Raw genomic sequence first — 14,736 nt, 5'->3', positions numbered from 1 at the left:
TTATTGTTTCATGGAAGCACACACTAGTGTCCTCGCGAAGGGTAGCACCCTAACTCGCACTCGCACGAGCCCGCGCGCGCGCGTGGCGTGGGCGATGAGGCGCAATGTGGCGCTTTGATGGCGCACTTTGCACTTCGCATCGCCGCGAGCCGTTTGAGAGCCGCCTTTGTATTTTTAACTGCGTGCGCGTGGTGGAGCACAAGGGTTGCAAGGACCAAGTGGTAGGTGATGTGGCGCATGGCGTGGCAGTCATGCGCATGCGCGCGCGAGTACACATGGCACGGAGGCGCGCGGTTGCGCATGGTGCATGGGGGTCTGATGTGAAGTGCGCGGCGCACCGAAGTGAGCCAAAACGGCCCGACGGTGTGGCGTGCTCGTAGAGGCTCACAGGTGACATGGCGCACGCGCGCATGGACTTTAGTCAGTGTGGCGCACGCGTGCATGGAAGTGAGCCAAGAGGACGCACCACGCATGGGTGTGCAGACCTGGGCGCGCGCGCACCAGGGTGACTTGCGCGCGCACGCGCGCGCAGAATTTTCCAGCATTGAATGACAGTGCAGTTTCAGTCCAGCTTCGTAACTGACGAGTTAATAGGCTCTGACTGATAATTAAATGACGCATTAAATTGAATTGAGGACGTTTAATGCAATTTAAACCTCTCATTTAATTCGTTTTTGGCTGTTTCAAACCGGGAGCTGTATAAATACAGCTCCATACTTTGCTGTAGAACATACCTACGAATACCAGCTACACAACAGCTATTCAACTTTCTCTCTAGAGTTTTTCTGATCTTTACTTGCTGCTCTTCAAGGTAACCTTCGGGTTGTAGGCGAACTCCGGCAGTACGCTGCTTCGGCTGTTGTACCCTGGGAAACAAAACGAGTACTCTTGGGAGACTCGGAATTTGTTTTAAGGGAAGCGTGTGGACACGTGCCTCTGCCATTCTTCTTCTACCCCATTCTTGTATTTTGTTTTTATTTCAGTTGTAATCGTATTGTAATTTTGCTTTCTTCATTTTTGTATTGTAATCAGTAAATTAAATTTGTTTATTTTATTTAAATTATGCGAACGGTTCCTACAATCTTAAAACAAATTTTTAAAACTGTTCGTTTAATCAAAACCATTCTGTTTGTGATTCAAACCAGTTTTGTTTTCACTCAGTTTGTGTTTTAAAAACAAATTTTTTTTTGTTTTCATCTTCAAAGGAGCGACTTTGGTTGAAAACCATTCTGGTTACATTCTTATTGTCCTAAAAATTGGTAATAAACTTTCTGATTTGCTCTTCAAACTTGGACTTAGAAGCCAATCAGTAAGTTCTAATTATTAAAATTTTCTGTTTTTGGTCTTCAAAGTTGGATTTAGAAGCCTAAACAGTAAATTTGTGGTAAAATTAAAATTTAATAGTTTATTTCTGGTTTTTGCGTAAATCAGAATTTTTGACTAAACTTTAAAATTTTAATTTTTCAGTATGTCAAACGAAAATGTCAACGTTAACAACACCACAAATGTTGTGACGGGAACCCTCCCTCAATGCCACCACTGTGGGAGCGTCCACAGTGGCCAATCACGCTGAACGACCCGAGAAGTTCTCGGGTCTACACTTTAAGAGGTGGCAGCAGAAGATGTTCTTCTACCTGACCACCATGAACCTTGCGAGGTTCTTAACGGAAACCGCTCCCTAACCTGTGGAAGGGGAGACCGACACACAAAGACAGTGTGCGGTAGATGCGTGGAAGCATTCGGATCTCATATGTCGTGGCTATGTGTTAAACGGCCTGTCAGATGCGTTGTATAATGTGTACTACAACGTCAAGACTTCCAAAGACCTTTGGGATGCCTTGGACAAGAAATACAAAACGGAGGATGCTGGCACAAAGAAATTTGTGGTAGCCCGTTTCTTGGATTTCAAAATGGTTGATTCTAAAACAGTTATGAATCAAGTCCAAGAATTCCAAATTATACTACGTGACATCTCTGCGGAAGGCATGACACTTAGCGAGACATTCCAAGTGGCAGCGATGATTGAAAAGTTACCTCCTAGTTGGGTTGATTTTAAGAATTATCTTAAACACAAACGAAAGGAGATGACTATAGAGGACTTTATTGTTCGTCTTCGGATTGGGGAGGACAATAGAATTGCCCAAAAAGGCAGCCTTGCGCAGACTAGTGCTAGCGCAAATTTGGTTGAGCATGGGCAATCCTCTAAGGGCGCGAAGGGCAAGGGGAAAAAGGACAAAGGGAAAGCAAAGGCTAGCAACCTTGGACCGAAGAAAGGGGTTGTGAAAAAGAAACCTCAGACGTTCCAAGGGACTTGTTACAACTGTGACGAGCTGGGGCATCGGGCTAACCAATGCAAGAAACCAAAGCGTGAGCGTGCGCACATGGTGGATGAAGACGGAATGCCTTTGGTGGCAATGATTTCCGACAAAAAGCGCAATGATGGATGAGGTCAATACTGTGACCAACACTCCAAAAGGATGGTGGGTTGATACGGGCGCGACCCGTCACGTTTGCGCAGACAAAAGCCTCTTTACCACCTTCAAGGCGCTTTCTGGGGAAGAGAAGCTGTATATGGGAAATGCAGCCAGCGCTGACATCATGGGTGAAGGAACGGTGATCTTGAAGTGGACTTCGGGGAAGGAGCTCACTCTAAGCAACGTGTTGTATGTCCCGGACTTGCGCAAGAATCTAGTCTCGGGATGGTTGCTTAATAAGTTTGGATTTCGTTTAGTTTTTGAGAGCGATCAATTTGTACTAACTAAACGAGGAATGTATGTAGGCAAGGGCTATGCCCAAAATGGTATGTTCAAATTGAATGTAATGGCTGTCAAGAACATGAATAAAATTGCTACTACTTCTACTTATATGCTTGAGTTTTCTGATTCGAATAAATGGCATGGTAGATTAGGTCACGTCAATTTTAATTCAATACGCCGTTTAATCAATTTAAATTGTATACCAACATTCCATATTGATTCACACTATAAATGTGAAACTTGCGTAGAATCCAAACTTACAAGATCATCATCGAAATCGATTGAACGAATAACCGAACCCCTTGATTTAATTCACACCGATATTTGTAATTTAAAAGCGGTACCCACAAGAGGTGGAAATAAGTACTTCATCACGTTTATTGACGATAGTACTAAATATTGCTATGTATATTTACTAAAGAGTAAAGATGAAGCAATAAGTAAATTTATCTTGTATAAAAATGAAGTTGAGAATCAACTTCAAAAGAAGATAAAAGCTTTGCGAAGCGACCGAGGAGGCGAATATGTTGCACCTTTTGCCGATTTATGCGCAAAAAGTGGCATTGTACATGAGTGTACACCTCCTTATTCTCCACAATCAAATGGCGTGGCGAAACGAAAGAACCGCACATTGAAAGAAATGATGAACGCCATGTTGATAAGTTCTGGGGTGAGCCAGGAAATGTGGGGGGAAGCCATTCTCTCGGCTAATTATCTTTTGAACAAGATACCACTCAAAAAGAGAGACGAAACTCCATATGAGTTATGGAAAAGGAAGAAACCTTCATACAAATACTTGAAAGTGTGGGGGTGCCTAGCAAAGGTGATTGTACCACCTCCTAAGGCTCTTAGGATAAGACCCAAAACTGTTGATTGCATATTTATTGGGTATGCGCATCAAAGTAGTGCACATCGCTTTCTTGTACATGAGTCTAAGAATCCTGATGTACACGTAAACACTATTATGGAGGTGAATCCTAACGTTGTGTCTTACTTTGAAAATGTGTTTCCTTTGAGAAGACAAACACATGCAACGTCATCAACACCTAATTTTGAAGTAGGTGAAAGTTCATCTACACCAATTGATGAGGTGGTTCATGATAAGACACATGAACGACCTGAGGTTGAAGAAAGCGATCGTAGGCGAAGTAAAAGGCCAAGGGTTGAAAAATCCTTCGGTCCAGTCTTCGCTAGCTATATGGTTGAGGGTGAGCCCAATACATATCGCGCAGCGGTTTCCTCTTCAGAAGGACCTCAATGGAAAGAAGCAATAAGAAATGAAATAGATTCTATATTGCAAAATCATACTTGGGAGTTAGTAGATCTTCCACCTGGTTGCAAACCACTTGGATATCGTTGGATATTCAAAAGGAAGATGAAAACTGATGGAAGTATTGATAAGTACAAGGCTAGGTTGGCGATTAAAGGATTTAGACAAAAGGAAGGTCTAGATTACTTTGATACCTACTCACATGTGACGCGCATAACCTCGATTCGATTGGTTCTTGCTATAGCGGCTTTAAGAAATTTGGAAGTTCACCAAATGGACGTTAAAACCGCATTTTATATGGCGATTTAGAAGAAGAGATTTACATGGAGCAACCTGAAGGTTTCTCCGCCCCAGGTCAAGAGGGTAAAGTATGTAAACTCGTCAAGTCTTTGTATGGCTTGAAGCAAGCACCAAAACAATGGCACCAAAAGTTTGATCATGTCATGATTAACAATGGTTTCAAAATAAATGAGTGCGACAAATGTGTTTATTTCAAAGACACAAATGAAGGTTATGTGATCTTATGCCTTTATGTAGACGATATGCTTATCATTGGGAGTAATGATAAAATTATCAAAGCTACTAAAAGCATGTTGAAAGCGAGATTTGACATGAAAGACATGGGTTTAGCGGATGTGATTCTTGGAGTAAAAATCATAAGAACCCAAGATGGTCTTGTGGTAAATCAATCTCACTATGTGGAAAAAATTCTTGAAAAATTCAACTCGGGAGATACGAGTGTAGCTCGAACTCCAGTTGATACCTCCCAACATCTCAAGAAAAATAAAGGAGATGGAGTTGCTCAGTTAGAGTATTCAAGAATTATTGGCAGTCTAATGTATCTAATGACATGTACTAGACCCGACTTGGCTTACGCGGTGAGTAGGCTAAGTAGATACACCAGCAATCCGTGCGCGGATCATTGGAAGGCTATCACGAGGGTGCTTAGATACATAAGATACACAAGAGATTATGGACTGCATTATACCCGACAACCAGCAGTGATCGAAGGATACACTGATGCAAACTGGATATCAGATAATAAAGATTCCAAATCAACAAGTGGTTACGTGTTTACACTTGGAGGAGCTGCTATTGCTTGGAAGTCTTCTAAGCAAACGGTCATAGCAAGATCCACAATGGAATCTGAATTTATCGCCTTGGATAAGTCAGGCGAGGAGGCGGAATGGCTACGTCAATTCGTGGAATATATTCCAAGATGGCCAAAGCCTTTGCCAGCCATATGTGTACATTGTGATAGCCAATCAGCGATTGGTAGAGCTCAAAGCTTGATGTACAATGGCAGATCAAGGCATATGCGACGTAGACATAACACGATACGACAACTACTCTCAACGGGTGTTATCACAATTGATTATGTGAGATCAGCGGATAACATTGCGGACCCGTTTACAAAAGGCTTAAGCAGAGAGTTAGTAGAAACGTCGACAAGAGGAATGGGACTAAAGCCCGTGGTAAATGGGAATATGAGGGAAACCTAACTTAGTTGACTGGAGATCCCAAGATCTAAGTTCAATAGGACAACTTAATCATATTACCAAAATGGAGTCACTTTGGGGGAGTACCCCAAAAACTAAAAGGGAGTTAAATATACTTCCTAGTCCATTCCAATCACTGACATTGAAGTGAGGATACGCATATTAAGGTTAATGATTTCGGGAAATCAAATAACCATGATGCTTTTAATGATTCATGGGAATCACCTATGTTAGAGAGAAGTGGGGTCGCTTCAAATGGATTTGTGGGGTGCGCAAATCCTAGAGCTCTCGCAGAACCAGGCTAGTGTTCTAGGACCATAATAGGACACGACAATGAGGAGTTGGCCAAACCAGGGAGAGTATTGTGTGAAGTGTATTGTCGTTTACACAAATGGGGGTATATTCAAGGACATCGCGTCTACACACCGCTAGTAAGCTAAGTGCGCTTCACAAAAGAAGGTTCAAAGGCTACAACCTACCTATCTTGCAATACTCAACTGTCGAAGTTTATCGTTGAAAAGTGTAAGGAAAAGATCGATTTCCATACATGTGGGGGATTGTTGGAAATTTGATGAAAATAGCATTTTTCATGTGGGGCATTGTTGGAAAAATAGGTGAAAATAGCATTTTTCACAAATATAGGAAAATGATTTTTTCCTATTTTGGACTAGAAATAAATATAATAAAATGAGCGGGTTTTATATATTTATTTGTGGGTTTGTGTTCTATGTTGGAAGAGCTTCGCAATGAACTAAACCACGTCCAAAACCGAGCTAAGATGAATGAGATATCGATGCTCAAAGTTGGGTGTTTGAAACATTGAATGCTGAAACAAAAGGGAAAGTAGCACCTTGTCCCACATCGGAGGAGAGATGGAACTTAAATGGGTATTTAAGGTGGAAATCTCCATCCTTATTGTTTCATGGAAGCACACACTAGTGTCCTCGCGAAGGGTGCGGAGCACCCTAACTCGCACATGCTCGCTTTTGCACGCGTGGCGTGGGCGATGAGGCGCAATGTGGCGCTTTGATGGCGCACTTTGCACTTCGCACGCTTGAGAGCCGCCTTTGTAGGCGCGCGGTTGCGCTTGAGAGTCGTCTGATGTGAAGTGCGCGGTGCACTGAAGTGAGCCAAAACGGCGCGACTGTGTGGCGTGCTCGTAGAGGCTCACAGGTGACGTGGCGCACACGCGCATGGACTTAAGTCAGTGTGGCGCACGTGCGCATGGAAGTGAGCCAAGAGGACGCACCGCGCATGGGTGTGCAGACCTGGGCACGCGCGCGCAGAAGCTTCCAGCATTGAATGACAGTGCAGTTTCAGTCCAGCTTCGTAACTGACGAGTTAACAGGCTTTGACTGAGAATTAAATGACGTATTAAATTGCATTGAAGACGTTTAATGCAATTTAAACCTCTCATTTAATTCGTTTTTGGCTGTTTCAAACCGGGAGCTGTATAAATACAGCTCCATACCTTGCTGTAGAACATACCAACGAATACCAACTACACAACAGCTATTCAACTTTTCTCTAGAGTTTTTCTGATCTTTACTTGCTGCTTTTCAAGGTAACCTTCGGGTTGTAGGCGAACTCCGGCAGTACGCTGCTTCGGCTGTTGTACCCTGGGAAACAAAACGAGTACCCTTGGGAGACTCGGAATTTGTTTTAAGGGAAGCGTGTGGACATGTGCCTCTGCCATTCTTCTTCTACCCCATTCTTGTATTTTGTTTTTATTTCAGTTGTAATCGTATTGTAATTTTGCTTTCTTCATTTTTGTATTGTAATCAGTAAATTAAATTTGTTTATTTTATTTAAATTACGCGAACGGTTCCTACAATTTCACACCCACTTAACAAAAAAAATTAACCTCCATCCACGCCAGGGACTATCCGGGAACGAAAATTGAAAACTTGGAGACTATTCAGGTAATTTTAGAAAGTTAGGGACTATAGGTGAAAAAAGGCAAAACCACAAGGACTATCCGGGCATTTTTCTCAAATAAAAATGTAAACAAGCCTATAAACTCATAAAATAAGTAGGTGTCCACATGTCAAGCGATTCGAAAACTGGTATCAATTAGCTCACAAACGGCTCGTCTAGTTTACGACCCTAAAAATAAGCAGTAAAGTATTACTACAACACATATTTTTTCTTCTTTTTCAACATTTTCATTTTACACCACCTTTAAATGTTTCCACTGTTGCTCTTGGAGCAAATCAAAACTTCTCAAAAACAAATATACAAAACAAAAAAAATTAAAATATTCCTTACTATACAAAGTAATTGAAAATAAAGAGAAATACAAAAAAGACAAAAAGAAAAAAAAAAGCAAAATCTCAAGTTAGGGTCACGAGCGAGAAACAATGCGTGTATAAAGAAACTCGTTCCATGTGTCAGGTAATCCAGGTAAGCACCAGTGAATACAATCTGCATAAATAGCGGGATCCGCCTTTTGTTCGTCAGTCAAAATTTTGCCTTGACGGATTGTGTAGATTGAGGTGTGTGCATCTTTTCGATACTCTGAAATAGTAGTTATGTTGAGGAACTGTACTGGGAATTTCATCGATTGAATCAGATTGGTTGCAACCGTGAAGAGCCGTCGGTCCGTGCCCACACTTGGTGGTGTGGTCGTGTTTAGGATTGGACTTGTCTCCTTGGCACATTTGATGCCATCAGGGTTGTTCCAGTCCGAGCTCCTGTGTATTTTTGTTTCATTATAATCTGTTGCAAACTCTTTTCATTTTGATATGTTTGTTTGGTATACTACGAATATATATGACATAGTACAGAAACATGACATAAACCTAAAACTAAAACATGACATAAACCTAAAACTAAAATCACACATGTATGACATAAACCTAAAACTAAAACATGACATAAACCTAAAACTAAAATCACACATGTAATATACATGTTTTTAAGAGTTTTGAGCAGAAACAAAAAAGAAAAACAAAAAACAGAAAAGCGTCCGGAGGATATTTTTTAAAAAAATAAACAAGTTTTGCGCAACGCGACTGTAACATATGTTACACAAAAACTTGTTTATTTTTTTATTTTTTAAATTTGATCGGTGCTTTTTGATTTTTTTTTCTTGCTCAAAACTAGGGCTGTAAACGAGCCGAGTCAAGCCGAGCTAGACCTAGCTCGGCTCGAACTCAATTCGAGCTGGCTCGGCTCGAGCTTGACTCGATTAGAATTCGAGCTAGCTCGGCTCAGCTCGATCTAGCTCGAACTAAAAAAAACCGCAAAGTTTACTACTTAAAAATGAATTTCTTCATAGGCTAAGGGCCATAATTGCCCTTTAATTTAACCATATGGCTAAATATGAAAGTATAAATAGTTAATTCACTTTGTACATTGTCTTTACCTTCTTTTATATGGGAAATACTCCCTTAGTTTTTGTTTTCTAAGCGATGTGGGACAAAAAAAAAATGAAGGATGTAAACCTTATCGAGCCAGCTCACGAGCCGAGCCAGACCAAGCTCGAGCTCGGCTCGTTTACAAACCGAGCCGAGCCGAGTTGGCTCATTAACAACCGAGCCAATTTCGAGCCGAGCTTTTTTCGAACGAGTTCCGAACGAGCTGCGAGCCACGATTTTTTTGAACACCCCTACTCAAAACCCTTAAAACATGTATATTACATGTGTGATTTAAAAAAAATCAAAAAAAGTTGGAAGGTTAGAATTTCTTAGGTTTTCTCAATAAAAATAGATTTCCTATAACTTTCCTAGGTTTTCTTAACAAAAATGGTTTTCTATATAATCTCTCTCTCTCTATATATAGTAATATTATGTGGCTGAAGTGTCAACATATAATTGTAGGTACAACCAAGGCTTAGATTACAATTTACAACTAATGGTGCAGCTAATACCCTACTAATTCATTTTATGGCAACCAAATTCACACAGTCCACACGTTTTGAAACTAACTAATTAAAGCCAATATATATTCTAACTCTAAGATGTAGACTTGGTAACCGATTACATCTGATCAATTTAACCATTATTAACTAAATCGGACCATATATTTATTAATAACCGTCGTCCTGAAAGTTTTCCAAATGATTACAACCTTCTAAACTATCTATATCTATATCTATATTCCCACTCAGCTCATCTTGACCGAAACTCATTTGTTCTTATTTTGATTAATACAATAATATCTAGTTTTGTAATTATATTAGTAATCAATTATCTAATGTCTATCCCGACTCAGCTCATTTTAACCGGAACTCATTTGTAATATAATAGCTAGTGTCATTACATATGCGTATATTTATTGATTCATCCAGTTTTAAACCGCGTGGAATGGTACGTTAGACGGATAAATGACTGGTCCGATTATGCAAAAGATTGTTGAGAACTTACTTGATATGAAGAGGAGACATGCTATTAAAAAAGACCATGGTTCGATTAGGGTTTACATTTAAATGGACCCACTCGGACCACGTTTTGAGTACTCTTCCATACGCTACTGGCCTATCGACTTCGTCATACTCTGTTGCGCCTTCATCGAAGGCTCCTCGCCTGTTTAATTGCAAAATCCAAAATAAATCGTTTTGTATAAATAAAAGTGAATTTAAGTTATGTAATGCTTACAGGACTTTCATCTTTAATGTGTTCATCCACCAGATATATGTGTTGAAGACCAAATAGTCAACATTTTTCCAATTTTGACCATGCTTGTTAATTGACTCAGGCATGATAATTCTGTCTAATATACTGTGCATATCTGGGTCATCAGAATTGGATTCTACTAGAAATGGGGCCCAGTAAAACTCCACCGTGGCATTATAATCCTGAGAAAGAAACAAGTTAACATTAAATTTTGTCTCACTTAATGTACAAAGTTATTTGTTGTACATCACTGGCATTTTTACCCGCGCTGTGCTGTACGGCGGGATAATTTATCTCAACACGTAGACTAATTAAAAACATACATAAAAATAACCATGAAAACGTATTATATCTGACTTCGTCTACGTTTTATGTCACGTTAGTCATTTGGTATTTGAAATTTGTGTTTTTGTTTTACATTTTTTCCTGGTTTTGGTTGTCATTCGTTTAGCACAATTTTGGTCTCCTCCCTCACAATGTTGGTAGCACGGGTTTACGTCCTCTGCCTCACAACACGGCCTTAGAATACGCCCCCTACCTCGCAACGCGGGAGACTAGTAGTTATCAACAGAAATCACAAGCATAACCAATTTTACTTTTTTATTTAAAGTAAGCTTTGCTATTATATGTTCACAACTTTATTTTCTGACTATGGTAAATTTAGCAACAAAATAACCAATTTCCTTGTTTTTTTTTTTTTTCAAAAAGTTATGTTGTGTTCTAATACATGCTAATTTTTTTACATAACTGCATATGCCTTAGTAATGACAAATATATAATATTGTCTCCAACTATGTCACAATCTTACTGAAAATGACATGTAATCTATATATGATAAAAAATAAACTGAATGAACAGGGATTTTGTATTTAAATTAGAATTAGAATTAGATTAGAATTAGATTAGAATTATTTAAAATTAGAATGGAATGAATAGTAACATCATTAAGAGATGAGCAAAAGGTATCGGGTATAGGTACCGGTCTCAAATTTACCAAACCGGTGTATTTTCGGTACCGGTTCTACACAGGTATTCACCGGTTTTTACCCTCAAATACCGGTGCCGTACCAGTACCGACCGGTACCGAACCGTACCATACTAGGTATATTCGGTACCGGTACCCACTTTTGGGGATTTCGGTAACGGTATTTTCGGTACCGGTTGGTAACGAGCTCATCAAATCCTGTAGCAACGCAACAATGCAAGTAATTGCACCGTTTAGATTACTTTTCATACACACAGTAAGTAAACGGTATTTGGTTTGAATGAGGTTTTATATACACAACAACTTATTTTGCTTTCTTTTTTGTCTTTTTCTGTAATGAATGAATTGTAGCATGTAAAATTAACTTGGATATTTAGAATATTGATGAGCAAATCGTATCAAATCTTGTAAACGAACCGGTATCGTATCGGTACCAAATTTACTATACCAAATCATTTTCGGTACCAATTTGGTACCCACATTTTGGCGTTTTCAGAATCGTTACTTTCGGTTCGACACCGGTCTAGCACCATACCTGTATTTATTGATTTTTACCTTCAAATACCATACCGTATTGTACCGAACATTTTCGGTGCCGGTACCTAATTTCGATGATTTTCTGGATCGGTACTTTCGCTGCCGTTACCGGTACCGAGCTCATCCATATTTTAACGTGTTAGCACCGTAATAACTGAACTGAAAACAACCGAATTTTCAACGTGTAGGACGTGTGGTTCCTATTATTATATATTAGGTTATTTAAAATCGTTTTTTTTTACGGAGTGACTATCTTTACCACGTCATTTTATTTATGTTTTGATATTCGGTATCTGTTTGCCGTTGCTGACACGCCTTTTGTAGTCATTGGGTCCCGCCGCAACGCGTGGGATGAAAATAACTAGTTTTTCTAGAAAAATTACAACATGAAACCCATCATATTATATTGTTTTTACACTTATTCTTTAAATTAATTGCAAGATTCTTTTAAGGACCATTTGCTTTTCTTTTGACAAATGCTAAGGACATCATTATGAATGAAGTGGTCAAAAAGGGTTTTCCACTCAAAAGCTTACAGAAATTATGGTTGTGTTATCATTTTTTGCTAATACATTATTTTCATTTGCCGTCTAATTATGTATAAAACTAAGAGGAAACTTATGATCATATGATAACAACAACGCATTTTTTATGTAAGTTTTACTTTAGTGTTTTGAATATCAAATTAATAAAATAGGTTTCACCCTTAGAAAGTTGAAAGAGTTGGGTCGTAAATAAAAACTAACAAAAATTATTTCATTATAAAATTTACACATTTAAAGGTGATTAAGTAAGTAATCAATTCTAAATATAGAATCGCGAAAATCACTTATGTAGCATGGCTAATTATAATGAAAAAGGTAAAGGGGTCGAATTATATCATTTCATAAGTCTCTTTCTTATGTATTATAATAAAAAATGTACAAGCATTTACACAAAACATGATGCGTGTCATAGGTAAAGCTGTTACGCGAATCATACCCGGCATTAACCTTAAAGTTTTCCATGAGACCAAACATGAACCAAAATATCGTCACACACATGAACTCAAAAACGGCATGAACTTTCATAGGTTGACACGAACATGTCCAATTTTGAAAAAAAAATTATATTATTTTATCTTTCATATTGATGCCGTAAAATTACAGCTTTACCACCAAAGTTATAATTATATATAAAATATAAAATATTTATAGTTAAACCATGTACCTTATTCTCATTTGTCTTTTAAATTATCATACGAGATACCAAATCATAATAATATATTTTTTAACTAACTTACAAGCAATAAACCAACCACCCTATACATTAGTCATACCCAAACACGACTCATTCAGCTATAGTAGTTAAACGTCTTTTTAGACTAAAACCAAGCTCGTAAATTTCGTAAGTATCTATGCTACTTTTATTTTTGAGTTAAATGTCATTTTAGTCCCTCTGGTTTGGGCCATTTTGTCAGTTTAGTCAAAATGTTTCATTTTTCGCATGTGAGTCCAAAAATGTTTCACCGTTGCCATTTTAGGCCACTGTGTTAACTTTATCCATTTTTTCTGTTAATGAGAAGGGCAATTCGGTCATTTTATATATAATTCTATGAACTAGAAGGGCAATTTCGGCCATATAAAATGACCGAATTGTCTTTCTCGTTAATAGAAATAATAGACGAAGTTAACTCAGTAGACCAAAATGGCAACGGTGAAACTTTTTTGGACCCAAAGATGAAAAATGAAACCTTTGAACTAAACTGACAGACCAAACCACATGGACTAAAATGGCATTTAATTCTTTATTTTTAATTGTGAAAGGCAGAGGAGAGAAGAAACCTCGAGTCTAAATATGGACAGCGACCCAGTTTTGATCAAGCTCTTTCTTCCCGGACTAGCAACCGATTGAACCAAACACACCATCGATTCCCACTGATTCCTATTCAACGAATCCCCAACAAACATCAACCTCTTGTTCCTCAACTTCTCCACCAACAACTTGGCACTAAACCTTAATTCCCACAAACCAAAGTCAAAACCATAACAACTCAAAACACAACCCAATAAAACATCAAATCAAAAAACAAAATAACCTTACTTTGGCAAATCACAATCCTTAGGCTGCCACCTCCACTTCTGATACATAGAATCTTGTCTCCCATTTTTCATGCACGTAACCTGACGTGTTAAAAATTCACACTCCTCTTCTTTATATAATGGGTGTGTGACATCGTCATACACCCAACTCCCATCGAATATATCGCAGCCGTCCGATGGGAACTCAATGTTCTCATCGTAGTCGGCTGCGATATCTTTATCTAATGTGTTACTGGATTCACCCGTGACGGGTGAGTCAGGAAGTGAGTTCTGGCGGTATTGGAATTTGGTGAATGGGAATTGAGCTAGGGACTTGACATCTTCGTTGTAAAAGACGATTCCAATGAGAAAAACCGATACGAGGATGACCGAAACAGAGATGTGGCTATTTTTCCGGTAAGTCATTGTGGTGGTGAAGGTGAAAGAGTTGAGAAGGTGTAGGATATTGTGAGGGGAGCAATGGACAGAGAGACATTTATGGGGGGTGAGTGGAGGGATTTGGTGAAATGTGATTGTCTTGAAGAAATTGGTGGATGAAATGTTGAATTTATTAGTAATTTGGTTCAACAATTCTATTGTGTATGACTTGTTTCTTCAGTCTCCATCTCTGGTTTTAGAGAGAGAGAGAGAGAGAGAGAGAGAGAGAGAGAAGAGTGAGAAGAAAGATTTTGATCCCTTTCAAAGCCGGTAAGAAAGGTATTGTTTTCGGATAAATCGAAATATCATAGTTGTATTTGTTTCTTTTTATGTTAAACAAAAGTTGACACCCAAATATTTTATTCCACTAATAATATGATTCAATTTTTTTAACGATAAATTTGGATTATTAATATACCACTAAAATATTATTGTGTCATCAGTAGAATTACCTAATTATATTCATCTCTATTTGGCTATATGCTTATACACCAATTCAAAAGAATAACCTAGTAAATCTGAAAAAATCTCTTAAAAATCGAACCCAAAACCTAATGATATTTCATCAAAGATGC

The 14,736-nt window shown here is 38.6% G+C and overlaps 1 protein-coding gene across 1 annotated transcript; it reads right to left on the bottom strand.

Moving 5' to 3' along the window:
* Positions 1 to 7,652: 7,652 nt before the first annotated feature.
* On the bottom strand, positions 7,653 to 14,425 carry LOC110878080 (protein ESKIMO 1). The gene is made up of 5 exons (XM_022126334.2): positions 13,746 to 14,425; positions 13,487 to 13,658; positions 10,124 to 10,323; positions 9,893 to 10,051; positions 7,653 to 8,218 (listed from the first exon to the last, which is right to left on the bottom strand). The coding sequence occupies exons 1-5, from the start codon at positions 14,147 to 14,149 to the stop codon at positions 7,870 to 7,872; spliced, it is 1,284 nt and encodes a 427-aa protein (XP_021982026.1). The 5' UTR covers positions 14,150 to 14,425; the 3' UTR covers positions 7,653 to 7,869.
* Positions 14,426 to 14,736: the final 311 nt, after the last annotated feature.

The sequence above is a fragment of the Helianthus annuus genome, chromosome 9 (genome assembly GCF_002127325.2).
Source record: "Helianthus annuus cultivar XRQ/B chromosome 9, HanXRQr2.0-SUNRISE, whole genome shotgun sequence".
NCBI lineage: Eukaryota > Viridiplantae > Streptophyta > Magnoliopsida > Asterales > Asteraceae > Helianthus > Helianthus annuus.
This window is presented reverse-complemented; position numbering and strand designations above follow the sequence as displayed.

Excerpts from the sequence above, each read along its gene's own strand:
- LOC110878080 (XM_022126334.2), bottom strand. The coding sequence starts at position 14,149 with ATGACTTACCGGAAAAATAGCCACATCTCTGTTTCGGTCATCCTCGTA. Across the intron at positions 10,052-10,123 it reads ACATTAAAGATGAAAGTCCT|GCGAGGAGCCTTCGATGAAG; the intron begins GTAAGCATTACA and ends GCAATTAAACAG. Across the intron at positions 8,219-9,892 it reads ATGTCTCCTCTTCATATCAA|GAGCTCGGACTGGAACAACC; the intron begins GTAAGTTCTCAA and ends AAAAATACACAG.